The 20,289-nt window shown below is 34.0% G+C and overlaps 1 protein-coding gene across 1 annotated transcript in view; it reads right to left on the bottom strand.

Moving 5' to 3' along the window:
- Positions 1-20,289, bottom strand: part of LOC149532296 (uncharacterized) — a 176,678-nt gene that overhangs the window by 42,707 nt on the left and 113,682 nt on the right. Inside the window, exon 6 of the mRNA XM_089804452.1 lies at positions 17,737-17,813. Within this exon, the coding sequence (XP_089660578.1) occupies positions 17,737-17,813 (77 nt within the window). The remainder of the gene's footprint in view (positions 1-17,736; positions 17,814-20,289) is intronic.

Genomic DNA, 20,289 nt, shown 5'->3' with positions numbered 1-20,289 from the left:
GTCCTTTCAAAACTTGATGCTAGCCTATTCTTTTGAGGCTATCCATTTTTGTTTGGCTCTCTTGGCCTTTTTGGCCTATTATTTCTTTGCAATTTGACATGGTTCAGGACTTAATGTCTATTTCTTTTGTAGCCATGGGGTTTTTAGGCACCCGTTTCAAAACTTGGTTTTGGTGGCAGAAGAGTGTTGTGATATCTATGAGGCCACCCTGGTCACCTTGTTCTGGTAGGTGACCGGTTTCACCTTTGATCTGTTGTATCTTTAGTTTGGGCTACTTTGAAAATATTTTGATTTGTAAATGGTTTCAAGCACCCTTCAAAACCTATTTTCCTTAATCAAAACTTGTGTCCTTTTCTCCTTAGGTACATGAATATACACAGGACATCCAAATATCCTTTAAATGGCTAATGTTAGGTTTCATTCCTGAAAATGGTTCTTCAAGAGTGTCTTTGTTCAAATGTGAGTGAGGACATCTATTCTGAATATAGACTGTTGTATTAGATGCTTTAGCCCAAAATGACATGCTCAAGTTTTGATCATTTATCATAGCCCTAGCAGCTTCTACAATGGTTCTATTTTTTCTTTTAGCAACTCCATTTTTTTGAGCATTGTAGGGAATTTTAAACTCCCTCTTAATCCCAACAAGTTGTAGAATTCTTTAAATATTTTAGAAGTGTATTCTTTCCCATTATCTATTTGAAGAATTTTAATTTTCTTTCTTGAGTTTTCAATGATAGTTTTGAATTCTTTAAATTTAGAAAGACTTAAAGAATTATATCCATGTCTTCCTTGAAAAATCATCAACAAATATCACATAGTACAAGAACCCTCCCATGGATGGTGTAGACATGGGTCCACATTGGTCAGAGTGCACTAGTTCTAACACATCTTTAGTTTTTCTCAAACTATGAAAAAAAGACTTTTTAGTGTTCTTCCCCAATGCACAACCTTTGTGGGATTCATTGTGAATATGACTTAATTTTGCCATTCCAGTTACTAACTTCTCCATATATTCTAGAGCATGAAAGTTTATATGACCTAATCTTCTATGTCATATTTCATTTGAATCTAAAGTCCCATGAACAAGTGCAAGATTTGTCTTAGTGCAAAGCTCATATAATAGTCCTTGTCATACTCCTATTGTTAGTGTTAGAAACTATAGTCCATCAAGATAAGTGAGAGGGGAGGTGAATCAGTTATCTCATAATTAAAATATTTATCAACCTTAAACAATCTTATCCATTCAACCAAAATAAACAGTAACCATAACAAGATGCACATAGACAATTACACCATATATGTTAACTAGGGAAACCCTTGATCAGAGGGAAAACACCGGTGCGAATGATGCCCACAAGATGAGGTACTAATATAAATATTCTTTGTTAAAGGATGGACCCTGTTAGGATTATATTACAATATTTAGTACATATTAGTCCCTGTTAGGAGAATTCGAATCCTTGTTAGAAGATTCCAACCCTATTAGGAGTTGTGGAAGACAGAAGGACCCACTGTCCAAATAGCTGATGGGACAAGCCCACTGAACTCACTATCCAACTAATCTCTCAACTATTCCTTGCAAAATAATTGTATGTATTGTACTTTAATTTCTTTTCAACTAGACAAATCACTGTCAGACCTTGTAGACTAGGTCACGAACCTCAGATCCAAGTATCCAACTTCGGATCACACAATAAAATCTTGGCAATGAAGTTTCCTTCACCTTCGCTATGCTCTGCTTATCTTCACATTCTGTGTTGCTTATCTTTGTGTTGCTTACAATCATTTGCATTCCTTCATACATCCATCATTATGATAAAGTTATATTGAATCAATGGAACAATTTCCTGAGTTAGATATTACACCTTCTCAGTTAATTATTATAGAGCCACATTAAGAACACATTACACTTAGCGATAACATTACTCTTTAACCTTGCAACTTAAATAACTTTCCTTACACAACATTATGATGACCAAACTTAGCCACATCATCACCAACATGTCTTCTTCACATCTTTAACTTCAGCTTCTTAGAATAACAACTTTGCTAAGAGATATAACAAGTTTACCAAAACATGCCTCTATAAACTCTATCTCAAAACAGTCTTCACTAAAACTTGCATAACTTCTTCTAGACTTAATATCTTATACATTTGATGTTAGCTACGTATACTAGACACATAGTATAATCTCCCTTTAACCTTGATACTGAAAGTACTCAACGATCTGTCTGTACCAACTTAATCTTTACTGTTGTTCTTTTGTCAAATACCATAGAAAACTGTTATGTTGACATCAATGAAAAACGCAATCATGAATGTAACATATCGTCATGATAATGGTCAAATCATGTTTCTACAATACTCCCCCATAGGAATATCATCGGCATTCATGTTTCCAACAATCTCCCCCTTTGGCATTGATGGCAACATAGATGAAAAACATCTAGTTCCAAGAATACCAACTACAAAAGAATGTTAACCTTTCTATTCAAATCCTCTTCGTCAATCATTTTCAAATCCTCTTCATCAATCATTCTCCCCATTAATATACCTCAATGTGCTTTACATCAAACTATTTTTCCATTCTGTACTTTTCCTGCTATACTTTTCCAACTGATTTTTCAATCATGTTGTACTTGTTTTCCATGTTTTCCAAACTATTTTTCCATGTTGTACTTGTTTTTCATGTTGTACTTCTCCCCCATTGACATCAATATCAAAGGTTTCAACAACCATCAAACTCTACAACAATTGTTTATGACTAGCTTAAGTGTCCTAAGACACTGTTGAAAAACAACATCGAACAAGAGTCTTAGATGACTCTATCTATCACATATACTCCCCCATACAGGAAGCATTAGCATTAAGTACAGACAAACAATAGTGCTCTATTACACTAGATTGATACACTCTTATGTCATCTACTCTTATGTAGGAAGAGGCATAACCCCTAGCATACTTCACATATACTCAAAAGTCTTTTTGGGAAGAGGCTTAGTGAAAATATATGCAATCTTCTCTTTGGTGTTTACATACTCCAATGTAATTTTCTTTTATGCAACTTTCTCTCTCAACATGTGATACTTGATAAAAAAGTGTTTGGTCTTAGAATGCAACACTAAATTCTTAGACATATTTATTGTGATTGTGTTGTCACAATGTATCACAATAGGTTCACTGAATTCTATCCTTATATCCTTCAGCATCTGCTTCATCCAAACAACTTGATTACAATTGTTTGTTGCTGCAACATATTCTGCTTCCACTATACTTTGTGAGGTATAATCCTTCTTTTTGCTTAGCCAAAAAACTAATCTTCCTCCAAGAAAGAAGGCTCCACCACTGGTGCTCTTTATGTCATCCATACTACCTACTCAATCAGCATTAGTATAAGCATATAGAGTGAAATTATTAGATCTATCATACCACAATCTGAACGCTGGTGTTCCTTTCAGGTATCTAAATATCTTTTTGATTATTGCATAATGTGCTTCTCTGGGATTAGCTTGGAACCTTGCGATAATTCCAATTGCATTTTTTATATTAAGTCTTGTGTGAGTCAAATATTGCAATCCTCTGATCATAGACTTGTACTTCTTCTGCTAAACAGTAGGTGTCTCATCCTTTGTAGATAACTTGTGTCCATTTACCATAGGTGTTCCAATGGGTTTATTTCTTTCAAAACCAAACATTTTTAGTAGATCTTTCAAATACTTAGTCTGAGAAATAAAGATTCCTTCTTTGTCATGTATGATCTGTAATCCCAAAAAATATTTCATTTCTCCTATCATGCTCATTTCAAATTCCTTCTTCGTTTCTTCTGCAAACTTGTCACTTTCATCATCATTTCCTCCAAATATGATATCATCAACAAATATTACCAAAATCATTAATCCATCATCAATTTCTTTTCAATAAAGATTACTATTTGCCATACCATTGCTATATCCAAGTTTTGTCAAATGTTTGTCCAACCTTGCATGCCAAGTTCAAGGTGCTTGCTTCTGTTAGGATAAAACCACAAACAAAAATAACAATTACATACAAATATAAACAATAACATAAAATGATAGATTGCGTAGAAGAGAACACAAGACACCAAGATTTAACGTGGTCCACCCAATCCCTAGGCTACATCCACCAAACAACAAATCCATTATTATTACAATCCAATGATTACAACCTAACTACAATTTGTAATCCCTTATAGTTCAATACCACCACAAAAAGAAATTTTTGCATCACCACAATGAAACAATCCCTAACCCTAAGCCCTTTTATACAAGTATTTTTGTCGCTTTAGGGTTAAAATTAGTTACAACATGTCGGCCATAAAATGGCGATAAAATAGCCCCAAAAAATTTATGTAGTATTGTATAGTACTTCCCTGATCAGTCACCACAAATTAAAAATCTCCCACTTGGGGACTGATCAAGCTCCACATTAAACAACAATCTCCCCCTTGGAGATTGATCATGTAGCTATGTTGCTACTCCATGAGGCTCTCATTAGATCAAACCACTCTAGACTTTGTTGTTCATTTATTCCTGTTCAGTCTAGAAAACCAACCGAAGTGGAAGAGGAGTTCAGCTTCTCCTTTATTACTGCCTGTGTAAACGTATATGTTGGATTATCATTTGTATGTATCTTGTCCAGTTTTAACTATCCATCATCCAAAACTGGCCAAATACAATGGTACTGCAACTGAATGTGTTTTGTCTTTGAATGCAGAGCAGAATACTTCGCAAGATGAATGGCACTCTAGCTATCAGTAAACAAATAATTATCCCTCTAAGGGTATCCCAATTCTTCCATGAAGAAATGAAGCCATATCATCTCCTTGGTTGCCTCTGTAGCAGCAACATACTTTACCTCTATAGTGGATAAAGCATTAACCTTTTGCAATTGAGAAACCCAACTCACGGTTGCCCCACCAATAGTAAATACATAACCTGTAGTACTTTGCCTAGTATCAATATCCCCTGTCAAAACTGAGTCAACATATCCCTATAAATCAATAGTAGAGCCCCCAAAGTGTAAATACTTACTAGATGTTCCTCTCAAATATTTGAGAATCCATTTGACTACATTCGAATGCTCAATTCCTTGATGACTCATATACCTACTAACAACTTCCACTGGATGTGTAATATCTAGCCTTGTACATACCATAGCATACATCAAGCTTCCTACATCTGAAACATAAGGTACCTTGGACATCTCGTCCTCCTCTTCTTGTGTCTTTGGACACATCTCTTTAGTCAACTTCAAATGACTAGGCAAAAGTGTGCTGACAACTTTAAAATTCTTTACAGAGAAATGTTGCAACACCTTTGTAATATAATCAACCCGAGATGAAGTCAATTTCATGTTCTTCCCATCTCTGCAAATCTTCATATCAAGGATTTGTTTTGCTGCCCCCAAATCCTTCATAGCAAATGCATGTGCTAACTAGCATTTCAGCCCCTTAATGTGATCCATAATAGACCCTGCTACAAGCATATCATCAACATATAAACATAAAATAATGTAGTTGTCATCATCCAACCTCTTAAATTAAACACAGTGATCTAAATGACACCTACTATATCCATGCCCATGCATAGTCAAATTTCAGATACCATTACCGAGATGTTTGCTTCAAGCCATATAAACTTTTCTTCAATCTACACACTATGTTCTCCTTACCTTTGACCTCAAATCCCTGTGGTTGTGTCATATATATCTCTTCATCCAAATCATCATGAAAGAAGGTTTTTTTAACATCAAACTGCTCCAAATACAAATCTTCAATAGCCACAATACGAATAGAAGTCATTTTAACAATAGGAAACAATAGCTTATCAAAATCAGTGCCTTTTTTGTGCAAATCCTTTTACAACTAACCTAGTTTTAAATATATTTTTTACCTCCATCCTCTTCTTTTAACCTATAAACCCGCTTATTCTATAAAGCCCTTTTACCTACAAGCAACTTGCATAAATCTTGTGTCTTATTTTTTAGCAAAGAGTCCATTTCGTCTTTCATTGTAGACTGCCACTGAATCTTAGTATCCACCTACACAACTTCATCATAACATTCAGGTTCACCAGCATCGATTAGTAAAATAGAATACAAAGAGGGATAAAATCTTTCTAGAGGTCTACTTAGCCTTGTTGACTGTCTAACATTCACTAATGTGTGGTATTTGTTGTTGTGGTTGTTGCAGAGCATGAGGAATTGTTGGAACATCAACTTTTAGAGTATCATCTAGCACTACATAATCATCTTCTTTCTTCTTATGTTGTTGCAACAGATCTTTGTACAACACTTTCTCATTGAATATGATATCCCTGCTTCTTACAATTTTATGATTTTCAAAATCTCAAATCCTATAACCAAATTCATCAATGTCATATCCAACAAATACATATTTCTTTGACTTAGCTTCCAGCTTGGTTCTATTTTCAGAATCTATATGAGCAAATGCTCCACAACTGAAAGTTTTGAGAAAAGAATAACTCACCTTCTTACCAGTTCATGTTTTCTTTGGAATACCACAATCCAAAGGAGTAGAGGGGCCTCTATTAATCAAATATACAACAGTATTAATAGCCTCTTCCCACATGTTTAAGGGCAACTCAGCATGCAACCTCATGCTCCTTGCATGTTCCATTATAGTCATGTTCATGTGTTCAGACACTCCATTTTTTTGTGGAGTCCTTGGAACAACTTTTTGTCTACGAATACCACTAGTGGAGCAATAATCTTCAAATTCGTAACTATAATACTCACCACCATTATCAAATATGAGACATTTTAATTTCTTACCAATCTTATTTTCAACCAAGCATTTCCATTTCTTAAAAGTTTGAAATACATCAAATTTATGTCTAACGAAATAAACTTACTTTTCTAGTTGCATCATCAATAAATGCAGCATAATAATGAGAGCCACCAAGAGAAGATACCTGAGACAATCCCCATATATCTGTATGCACAAGCTCTAATGTCTCACTTTTATTTTCCTTCCCTGTCTTCACAAAATTCACTCTCTTTTGTTTTCGATACACACAACTTTCACATAAATCCATATTAACGCATTTCAGACCTGATAAAACTTTTTTTGAATGAAGCGCTTTCATACCTTTCTCACTCATGCCCAAGTCTGTCATGCCATAGCACTTTATTAGAAACTATAGCAGCTATTTGTTCTCCCTTCTCAACTGCAACAATTGTTTCTGAACATTCATTTTTCTCTAAAACAATCAAAGTAGAAGGAATAATATGACCTGTACAAAGATATAAGGTGCCTACTTTCACACCTTTTGCTACTATAAGGGAACCTTTTGAAACCTTCCAATTTTTGTCAGTAAAAGTAACTACACAACCCTCATCACTGAGTTGCCTTACTGAAATTAAATTCCTACTTAGCCTTGGAATATGTCTTACCTCATGTAGTAGCCAATGATTCCCATTCTACAACTTAATCTTAACTTTTCCCTTTCCAACAATCTGGCAAGGTTCATTATCCCCCAAATAAACAAGCTCAAAATCCCCTTGGACATAATCGATGAAATAACCTCTATGAGGTGTAGCATGAAATGAAGCACCAGAATCTAAAACCCATGAATCATCAAGACTTTCTAAAGACTGAAGAAAATCATCCTCTTTAGATTTTTTACTTACTACATTTGCCTCCTTGTCTCCATCTTGCTTTTCTCCTTCATTTTTCTTTCGAGTCCAACAATATTTCTTCTTATGCCCTTGTTTCCCATAATACTAGTAGTCATGTGGTCCTCTCATTGAGACCTCTTCCCTTTTGACTTTCCTCTTGATCTCCCATGATTTTTGGAATTACTTCCTCTCTTAGTCGTTATGCCTCGACTTTGTGTGTTTAAAGCACTTCCAGATGTAGATCCGCCTAAGGTTTCCTACGAATTTTCTCACTCAAAATAACACCGATCGCATCATCATATTTTAGAGAATTAGATCCAAAAATGGAATTACTCGCAACTCACCAAGTCATTCCAACTTTCAAGCAAAGAACACAAAATCAAGAGAGCCCTAATTTCTTCATCAAAATTAATACCCACAAAAGATGACTAACTAGTAATAGTATTTAACTCATTTAAATGATCTACAACAGATCCACCTTCTACCATTTTCATATTAAATAAATGCTTCATGAGAAATACCTTATTTGAAGTGGAGGGCTTTTCATACAATTTTGATAGGGTTTCCATCAACTCTTCTATCATCTTTGCTTTTGTAATATTAAATGTCACCGATGGTGCCAGGCACAATTGAATGCTTCCTAATATCTTTCTATCTAAAAGATCCCAGTCATCATTTGTCATAGATCCCTAATTCTTGGTTTTTCCTTCCAACGGCTTCCATAAATCCTTCTGATAAAAATAGTCTTCCATTTGCATCTTCCATAACTGAAAGTTATTCCCATTAAACTCGTCAACTCTCAGCTTACTCTCATCGGCCATCGCTCCCACTAAACCATGAGACTCCCACTCAACCGTGAAACTTTCTTACAGAGGATAACTAAAAAAGTAACCTCGCTCTGATACCACTTGTTAAGCTAAAACCATGGACAGAAATAACAATTACATGCAAATATAAGCAATAACAGAAAATAATAGATCGCATAGAAGAGAACACAAGACAAGAAGATTTAACATGGTTCACCCAATCCTTGGGCTACATCCATCAAATAGCAAGTCCAATATTATTACAATCCAATGATTACAACCTAATTACAATCTGTAATCCCTTGCAGCTCAATATTGCTACAAAAAGCAATTTTTGCATCACCACAATGAAACAATCTCTAACCCTAAGCCCTTTTATACAAGTATTTGTTTCACTTTAGGATTTAAAATTAGTTACAACATGTCGGCCATAAAATGCCGATAGAATAGCCCCAAAAAAATTTCTCAAGGGCTCCTCCCCCAAACCCTTACTCGAGGCCTGGCCCAACCCCGAACCCCACCAAAGAATTATGGACTATGTACAGTACTTTCGTGATCAATCACCACAATCTAACAGCTTCATCCATACAATGCTTTCTTCAATCTGCATACTATTTCCTTGTCATCTATCAAAGGACAACCTTCAAGTTATTCTATGTATACCTCTTCTTCAAATTCTTCATTCAAAAATGTTGACTTGACATCCATCTAATATACTTTGAATTTCTTATATGTTGCATATGCTAAGAATAACCTTACTACTTCTATTCTTCCCACGGAAGCATAGGTTTCATCATAGTCTATTCCTTCTTGCTGTAACTTTTATATACTAATATTGTCTTGTTCCTTACTACTGCACCTTGTTTATTCATCTTTTTTTTGACTACCCATTTAGTTCCTATCACATTCTATTTTACTGGTCTGGGAACCAATTCCCATGTCTCATTCTTTATTATATGATCCAATTCCTCTTTCATAGCTTGTTTCCAATAATCATCTTTACATGCTTCATATGCATTCTTAGGTTCAAATTGATATATCAAACATAGTTCTTCATTGATTATGCTTCTTGTCATCACACCTTTATCTCTACTTCCGATGATCTTCTCAAGTGGATGATTCTTTATCGTACTCTTACCCGAAGTGAGAGTTGTTATCTCAACTCTTGGCTCTGTTGAAGGTTCCAAGGTTTGTTCCTATCTTAGCTCTCCTTCATTCTATGAATCATTGTTAGTCTCAAAGAATACTTCATCATTCCTTGGTTTAGTAACAACATCATCATCTAAATTGTAATCAACTACTCTTTCTTGTATCCTGAATTTCTCATCAACTCTTACATTTGCACTTTCCATAATAGTCATAGTTCTTAGATTCTAACATCTATAAGCTTTGTTTTTCAGTGAATAACCAAGAAACATACCTTCATCACTTCTAGCATCAAACTTACAAATATCAGCATCTCTTTTGATATAACACTTACTGCCAAAAATTCTGAAATATTTAACTGTAGATGAGTGGCCAAACCACAGTTCATAAGGGGTCTTATTTGTGTCTTTCCTAACTTGCACTCTATTCATAGTATAGACTATTGTATTCATAGCTTCTCTCCAAAATATCTTGGATACATCATTCTCAACTAACATAGCTCTTGTTGCTTTTGTTACTGACCTATTTCTTCTCTTTCCAATGCCATTTTGTTCAAGAGTCTTCAACTCAACTCTTTCTTATACTCTAGGATTGAATCTTTTCTCTTCAATTTGATTTCCATCCTACAAATCATTGTTAATGATAACTTTCACATTTTCATGGTTAGCCTTTGGATCAACAATAGTTACCAAAGCTATCTCTTCAACTACTTCCCTTTCCTTAACCAATTCAAGCTCATTATCACAATCATTCAAGAATCTTTCCATACTTGCTTTAAATTCTTCATCGTCATTAGAAAGTGAACTCTTTCTAGTTTATCTTAATATCTTAGGGCATGTAGATGAAAAATGACCAAACTTATTACATGTCCAGCAAGCAAAAATTTGCATACCTTCTTGTTCTCTTTTCATAAGTATATCAATTCCTTCCTTGATCTTCATGTCTTCTTTAGATCTAGATCTATCTTTACTTGTGCTTCTATCCAAAAATTCAATGCTCTGATTTCTGCACAAATCTGTTGACTTATGTGTAAAAATTTCCTCCATCTGGCTTAAGACTATCTTCTCTCACCATGATCTCCCAAAGTAATTAAACTTTATTTTCAAGGACCTACTACTCTAATACCAATTGTTAGAAACAATAGTCCACCAAGATAACTTAGGGGGGGATGAATCAGTTATCCAATAATTAAAACATTTATCAACCTTAAACAATCTTATCTATTCAACCAAAGTAAACAACAACCATTACAAGATGCACATAGACAATTACACCAGACATGTTAACTAGGGAAACCTTTGATTAGAGGGAAAACCCTGGTGGGAAAGATGCTCTCAAGATGATGCACTAATATAAATATTCCTTGTTAGAGGATGGACCTTGTTAGGAGTCTATTACAACATTTAGTACATGTGAGTCTCTGTTATGAGGTTTTGAATCCTTGTTAGAAGATTCCAACCCTATTAGGAATTGTGGAAGACAAAAGGACCCACTATCCAAATAGCTTCTAGGGAAAGACCATTGAACTCACTGTCCAACTGATCTCTCAACTATTCCTTGCAAAATAATTGTATGTATTGTACTTTAATTTCTTTTCTTTGTCCTATCAACCGGACCAATCACTATCAAACCTTGTAGATCAAGTCACGAACCTCGAATCCAAGTATCCAACTTTGGATGACATAATAAAACCTCGACAATGAAGTTTCCTTCACCTTCACTCTACTCTGCTTATCTTCGCATTTCGCTCTTTGTGTTGCTTACAATTATTCGCATTCCTACATACATCCATCATTATCATAAAGAAAAAAAATCTTCCTTTATACTGAATCCATAAAACAATTCCCTGAGTCAATTTTTACACCTTCTCAATTAATTATTATAGGACAACATTAAGAGCACATTACACTTGGTGATAACATTAATCTTTCACCTTGCAACTTAATTAACTTTTCATACACAGAACATTATGACGAGCGATCTTATCCACGTCATCACCAAAATGTCTTCTTCACATCTTTAACTTCAGCTTCTCAAAATAATAACTCTACTAAGAGATATTACAAGTTTACTAGAACATGCCTTTGTAAACTCTATCTCAGAACAGTCTTCACCAAAACTTGCATAACTTCTTCCAGACTTAATATATTACGCTTCCGAGGTTAGCTACGTATACTAAACACATAGTATAATCTCCCTTTAACCTCGCTACTGAAAGTACTCAACGCTCTATCTGTACCAACTTGATCTTTATTGTTGTTCTTCTATCAAATACCACAGAAAACTGCTATGTTGACATCAATGACAAATATAGTCACGAATGTAAAACATCATCATGATAATGATCTAATCATGTTTCTAAAATACTCCCTCATAGGAATATCATCAGCATTCATGCTTCCAACAATTAGAGCCTTCTTTATAGTTGAATGCTTAGCCCATGCTAGTACTTTACCTTCCATAAATGTAATTATATAACCATCATCTTCAAGTGCTGATATAGATATTAAATTCCTATTAATACCTAGTACATATAGAACTCTGAAAAGATGAAAAGAGTTTCTAGATTTCAATTTGATGGTGCAAGTCCCAATTCTTTTTATGGAATGTGCAGAATCATCCCCAATTGTAATTTTGTATGTTTCTATTTGCATGTTTTCTAGGTTATCTTAATATCCAGTGATGTATCTTGAAGATCCACTATCAATTATCCAAGTGTTGGACTTGGTTGATATTTGACTAGACAATGTTATGTAGAAGTCATATTTCTCATAATCTTGACCTTTAATTGATTTATCAGTTTTCGCAAATGATGCTTGAAGTTTTGATCAATCAAGACAATTTAGTGCATAATGTCCATATTGATCACATCTGAAACATTGAAATTTGGACAAGTCTTTCTTCTGTTTTGACTGCCCTTTTCCATGAAAGTTTCTTTTCCTTTTGGTGTTCTTCTTCTTACCCTTCTTATGACAATTGGTGTTAAGAACATGAATGTCTTCATCTAATGTTTTATGTTTTCCTTTAATCATTAATCTTGATTCTTCTTGAAGACAATCAAATCTCAATCGATCTAGTTTTGGGATTTTAGATCTTGCACTTATACCTTGTACAAAGGACTCTCGAGAATTTGGTAGTCCTCCTAACACTATTAGGGATAACTCTTGGTTGTCAATCTCATAACTGACTGAAGCTAATTGATCTCTCAATTCTGTGATTCTCATGAAGAAGGCGTTCGTTGTTTCTCCTTTATTCATGTTGATATTATTCATTTGTCTTTTAAGAGCAAGTTTTCTACCAGATTTATTTACTATGAATGCATTTTCAAGAGCTTTAAACATGCAATATGATGTTGCATGTTTTGCCACAATAGGCACTATGTGATCTCGAACGACATCCCCAATTATCTTCATGGCCTTCTCATTATTTTCGATCTATAGAGTTATCTTTAGATCATCTTTAGGTTCTTCCTTTTCTTCTCTTACAAAGGATTCTAATTTGTTTTCTTTTAATAGCACCATTATATGAAGTTTCCAAGATTCAAAGTTATCAACACTTGTAAGGTGGTGTTCAAATCTTAACATGATTGTCATCTTGAAGAGTAATGAGAAACTGCAATTTAATGTGAAATTTGATCTATTAAACTTAATGAGATCTCTCTTTAACAAGGCTCTGATACCATGTGAAGTTTCTTACCAGATTTCAATATGAGGCTGACTAATGCACAACTTTGATTGCAAGTTTGAACATTGATATTGTCGAGTTTGATTTGTTCCAGAATCTATATATGTTAGTGCAAAAATAGCAAAGATAACAAAGATGTTCTTAACCTTGAGATGTCATCGATCCTTTGACATACTTGCATTAATTGATTTCGATGTCTTGTTATGTCAAGCAGATCAAATTTACAAATAACACGGAGGTGTAAGGGTGAATGGGCATGTCTCTAAATGGAGACATGACCATTCACCATTAAACCAATTCAATGTTTGTTTGTCATACGCAATTTTAATTAGACTTAACACAAATCTTAAACATGTATAACTAATCATAATAAACTCAATTCATGTGCACCTTGATATATAGATCAATGATGATCTTAAATAAAAGGAATCATAATAAGTTTTGATCATGTCTGAGATGTGATCTCAGAAAATATGTGTTTCATCGGTTTCAACTGTATAGATCATATGCAGGATGACATATACTGCCATTATATATATATATATATATATATATATATATATATATATATATATATATATATATATATATATATATATATATATATATATATATATATATATATCATAGTTAATGTCAAACCGAAGCTACATGCTTGATGCAAAACTTTTTAAAGGTGGCATGTTTCTATTTTTTTCGTTGACTAGTCCATAAATGGTTTACGTGGAAAATTTAACCTTCACCGCAATTATATATGGCAATTATAAAGGCTACCGTAATGGTTTGTTAGTTGTTTGTTTTAAATGACTTAACACCAAGCATGTTTAGGATGACTAGTGCATTAAAAGCGTAACCTAATGTGTATAGTGGTTTCTTTTTCTTGGTCATCAACAGACCACATAGCCATTTTGTATGGATGGACTTCGAGATTTTTAGATTATGATTGAGGAATCTAAAAGAAAAGGAAAGAGAGTTTGAACAAAGGTCTTTTTTGTGTTTACACTTGCAAACGATGGTTTCAGTTATCGTCTGTAAAACCCTCATATAGCTATGGAGTTATTCTTCTTAGTGCTTGGAAGTTTTTATTTTAGGGATTCATTAGTTTATTGTTGTTGTCAATACATGCCATTAAGATGGAGATTTTTTTTGTCATTGGTAAAGACGTTGATGTCTTTCTATTATTGTTTCTCTTTCACGACAACCATGAGGTTGTTTATAATGCAAATGGAATAGTAATGCTATCCTCTGTATGTCTTCTTGCATGAGGAAACAAAAACGAGAAGACGTAAGGTAATAAGAGTTATTTACAGCGCCTAAATTTGAATCAAAGTAGGTAGGAAAATGTTTTATTTAAGGTATGAATACTTATCCTCTCTTGAATTTGTGGGTCGAATATGTTGTTATTGAAAGGAAGGTACATAAGCCCATTTTCTCTTAAATTTGTGGGTCGTTTGTGCTAATTTTGAAAGGAAGAATGTTAAGTTGGGTTCTTGAGTTTAAAAATAAAGATTCTATATTGTTCTCCTTTCATTGCATGAGATAAAATAAAAATAAAAAAATATTTACTTTAAAACTTTTAACACTATTGCTATGTGTTTCTAGAACATATATTATTTGTCAATCTTCTTACTGGTTATGACAATTATTTAAGTAGTTTTCTTTCGGTTCAAGACTTTGGGTGAAATAAAATTTATTTTATTATATTCAAAGTAATCAAGAAGGAATTAAATCTCGGAAGTTGATGTTTCGTCTCCTGCTGACTGTGAGGTTCCAGACCCTTTGCCTGCTTTGAGTCAAAATTTTGTTGTTGTCCCTTCTGTTGCTGACTCTTTCCATAACAATGTTGTTGGCTCTTCGGCTGGGGGGTTTTGGGGGTTAGTGGGGATTGGCAAAAAGTTACGGGGAAGGTGGAGGATGGTTGGACTTCAGTTAAAGGGAAAAAAGGAAAGTCCTCCAAACCTTCATTTGATATGGCTTTACGGTCTCAAAAAAGGGACCAAAATGTAAATCTTGATGGTCTATGTTTGACTTGGGTTGTTTGCCCTCATGTTGGGAACATTAGTGTGTCCCTCTGGTTTGTTGGGTGGTTCTCCACAATTGTTTTAAGATTTTCATTGTTATATCTTCTTGTCCCTTTGTACAGGGTTTCGGGTCCTTTCAAAACATGTTTTTACTTAATCAAAATATTTGAAGGTAGTTTCACTTTCAGTTTCAAATTTGTTAAAAGAGAGCAGTGATCATTATGAGTTTCAGTACTCTAACATAGATGTTTCAATCATGATGTATTCTTGAGAGATGTTCTCAGAACTGTTCAAAGTGCAAAAAATTATAGTTATTGTAACAAATTTACATTTTTTTAACATATTTCCCTATATAAGGGAATGTGAATGTGTCAAAGAAAATGAGACATAGGCATATTTCTTTATATATGGAATATTTGACTAGACTTTGAAAGCAAGATCTTAAGTTGTTTATATGCATAGGTGTATGTATATGCTACATACAGTTATGTATGTAAGTAGTTTGAATGCAAATACTTTGCAAAGGAAGAAGGGTTGAAGCCCGGGTAGTTGAAGTTGTTGTAAAAGTGAGTTGTTGCTCAATAGAAGTTATAGGTTTACATGGAGTGTTTTTTCTCCCTATGACAATACCGTAAGGATTTTTTAGGCTTTTCCACTCGGCACAAAATCTCATGTCTCTTTTTTGTGAGTTATGTTTCATCCACTCTAATATCTTTGCATTCCTTGTATTGCTTAATTAACTATGAATGAATGTTATATATGGTATTCAATTTTGGTTAAAAGTTTTTAAGTTTAAAATCACATTGTTCTAATTCACCCCTCCCCTCTCAGAACAATAGTTACTTCCAACACATCTATAATGCCCAATCTTGGCTATGGCATCATAAATATGTTATGCTTTCATTCTGGTTAATTATTTATCATATGTTGCAGCACCCATCTCAGATATTTATTGACCATGTCTCTATATGAGTTAGCACTCTTTGACAGAAACCATAAGAGCATTCACATTCAAAATGTTATCATAGGCAAGATCTTTCTATAACAAGATGGCTCTTTTCTTATAACAATTTCAATAGAAAGAAGAATATGCAGGCTGAAATCATTCTGATTCTGGGTTTCAAGAAAAGGAAATACTAAAGCCTTCCTTATGAGGCAAGTTGACAAAATCAAATGCATGACTTAAGCACGATAAAATAGTAAACAGAATGTAATGCATGACCTACGATCGGCTTAATGATTTGGAAAATGTAAATGTAATGGCATCAAGTATCTCGCCCTCTTGTGCTAGTAAATCTTACAATCTTGTCCAATATGAAGCGCATTGGGCAATCTTAAACAAGCTTGGCTGATTCAGAGACAGACGTTGTACATGATCACACTTTCGCTTGAAAGAGCAGAAAACATGACAAGTAAAAATGAACTACAGTAAAGCCAAAGATCCTTGGAAGAACCGCCCAAGAAGGTAAGAGGCAATATATCCTTCGTTGAGGCGAACAATGATATGCAGAGAGACATCCACATGCATGCTCAGTTACGCAAGATTTATTGAGTTGACAATGCGTTCGAAAAAGACCTTCTAAATAATTTAATGATTTAATTGGGACAAAACATATAGACCGATGACATAAAAGGAAATATAAAAATTAAAAGGTGGTCGCTCGAGGCAAAGTAAAGGATTGCCAAGGTCTGAAAACAATAAGGATATCAACGAAATGTTTTGATCCACGCCTTTGTGTGTGTGTGTGTGTGTGTGTCTATATATATATATATATATATGTATACATATATATATAGATATATATGTATACATATATATATATATAGATATATATGTATACATATATATATATATAGATATATATGTATACATATATATATATATATATATATATATAGATATATATGTATACATATATATATATATATAGATATATATGTATACATATATATATATATATAGATATATATGTATACATATACGTATACGTATACGTATACGTATACGTATGTATATATGTATATATATGTATATATATGTATACATATATATACATACATATATATATATATATATATATATATATATATATATATATGTATGTATATGTATGTATATATATGTATATATATGTATATATAGATGTATGTATATATGTATGTATGTGTGTGTGTGTGTGTGTGTGTGTGTGTGTGTGTATCATACCCACACAATTATGAATATAGACATTATATCATTATAATACTAAGACATTATGGAATTTACAAGATATACTGAGATCATCCACATTATGAGGGTAATCTTTCTTATTAGAGTTTTATAATGTTATATTTTCAATTGGTTGGCTCATGATCATCCTTTGTACATTTTCACTTGTCTAATTGTTTCATCTGTGATCCAAGTGCTTAGATTTCATACCTGATGGTTTGATAGTGGATTTAGTTGCCCCATTCCTAACTCCCATTGTGGCTACACTTTTCCCCTTCAACGTGCTCCTGCAAAAGAAAAGTTTCAAAGTAATAACATGTTTCCACAATTTGAAATATAAATAAAATATCACATTATCATTTTCAATTTCCGTCTTAATGACTAACATGACATGAAATAATAACTAATTACCAAAATTCCATTTCACGTTAATCAAATATCTCAACATTTTTTACCAATCAACCAACTTCACATGAATTCCCAACAACTAGAAGATTATTTTAAATTAGGCAAAAAATTGGGATGTAACAAAGTGGAAGTTCCTATTTGATTGTTTGGATCTTATAGTTGCTTTGAAATATGCCCCTTCCATTGCCTTGAACTTGTATTTTCACCTTTAACATAGTTCCATTTTATGTATTGGGGTATGACAAAGGTTTTGCAATTGCTTGTCTGGCACAAAATACTCAAATAGACAATTTTCACTTGGCTTCCTTCTTTTACTTTCAAGTTTTCCTTTAAAATGGGAATTTCAACTTATACCATTGATCTATCTACTATGCAGTTGCATAAAGTCAAAATCTCTAATGATTCTTCAACATGTAATTTTGTCTAGCATGGCTTTAACATAGTGCCAATTCATTTTTCCAACTCCTAGTTGTATGACAATTCAAAATACCTTAAGCCTAAAAGTCCTCTTTTCCATGTGTCCCACTTAATACGTATTGCCCAATCACATCATTGCACATCCTTTATCAACTGGCTACTTCATCCAATGGAGGTGTGAGATCTCATCATGGACACGCGTCACCATATTGTAGCATTATACTTTTTCTTCACGCTCATGCTTTAAACATATAAAGGTGTGAGCTCATTCCACCTGTCCTTGAGAAACTAACATTAGTTGGACACATGTCAATCTCTCGCATCATTGCATATTGCCAATAGCACACATCATAAACCCTTCCAATGGTGTGACAATCTTTCCTTTATGCTTCCCTACGCCCACATACATGTGATGTTGTCTCGCAACCTAACAGCCATACATATTATTACTCCTTATGATCATGTAAGTCTATTTTAGTCCATTGGTCCACCTTGTGCACATGGCATTCAATCACAACATCATAGTCAAACAATCGCATACATCACCATCCCTTGTGATGGTGTGATTTGCGCTCTTCTCTTCAAACATCAGGACTCAAATGAACACATGGTAAATTTTCAAATCACACCTTGTCATCTACTAACTTCATCTCTTCCTACAATGGTGCAAGCTACCTTTCTTTAACACCTTGCCAACCACATCACATACCACGGCAAGCTATCAGCAAAATATTACCTTTTACATGTGATAATGTGATTAGCAATTCTTGTAACCATTGGCAATCTATCCCAAGATCAAAAGCTTCATGGATGGTTATCTCTTATGGTTGTGATGATACAAATTGTTGTTTCTCTTTGCATCAAATAGGTAATTGTGGTTTTACAGAGCTAATCACCTCTTTGGACCTATTAAGATGGTCATGAACTACACCTAAGATGATGTAATCAAACAACCTAAAAGGCATCTAATTTGCATGTGAATCTACTTTTTGACTTAAAAAATACTTGTTTATTATTATGTGAAAAATAGGTTTTAAAGAGATCTGAAACCCTATATAATGCAAGTTTTAGAGGGACCTATTACCTCAAAGCTAAAGATATTCAAGACTACTCACTACATGAAACGGGACAAAAACGAGATAGAACCACCAGGAGCTACGGAAGCAGAGACAGACGTAAGGGGACATCCCTCAACAATCACCTCAGTAGAATCAGTAGTAGGAACACCAACAAAACTACCACCAATTATAACCTCAACAAAGATAAAAGCATCAACATCAACACACGAAGAACCTTGTGCAACTACCTAGGAAAAAAATCCTAATAATATAATGCTCAAAAGAGACCCCCTTCCACCAAGCAGATTATTTTTACTCTAGTCCACAATGAGCAGAGATATGACCAGTCTTGAAGCATCTTCAACATCTAAGGGCGATATCCCCATAGTCCAACACTTGAATCCAAGAAAAGTCAACCAAAATATAGGCATAAGTAGAGTACAAAAAGTATCAAAAGATTCATCACCCGACATTCCCTCGAAGCCTCCTTCCTCTAAGAGGGAATTACTCCATGGATGAAGGAGGAGGTTGGGGAGTCTAACACATATAGGAATCTTGCTAAATAATTCAATAAGAGAGATTAAAATCAAGATGTCATGCTATAATTATCAACATATATTTATCATCCTAGCTAAAGAAGTGATCTTACAAGACCCTTGTTCTATCCTAAGCATCGCAGGAGACACAAGGCGTGCACAATCAACATCCGTATAGCCACTCCAACCGAAACCTTCATCGCTGAAGAGGAGCTTTTAGCCAAACAATCGTCGGACAAAGGGCCAAGACCAAGCTACAAAAGAGGGGATTTTGAAATGACTATCGAAGAGCCAAGACCATGTGGTTCAAGGCAAACTCATCAAGACCCACAGAATAAAAAACA

This window comes from Cupressus sempervirens, chromosome 10 (genome assembly GCF_028749045.1).
Source record: "Cupressus sempervirens isolate cs-2001-9-10 chromosome 10, ASM2874904v1, whole genome shotgun sequence".
NCBI lineage: Eukaryota > Viridiplantae > Streptophyta > Pinopsida > Cupressales > Cupressaceae > Cupressus > Cupressus sempervirens.
Note: the sequence above shows the minus strand (reverse complement) of the source record. Positions and strands in the feature narration are given on the sequence as shown.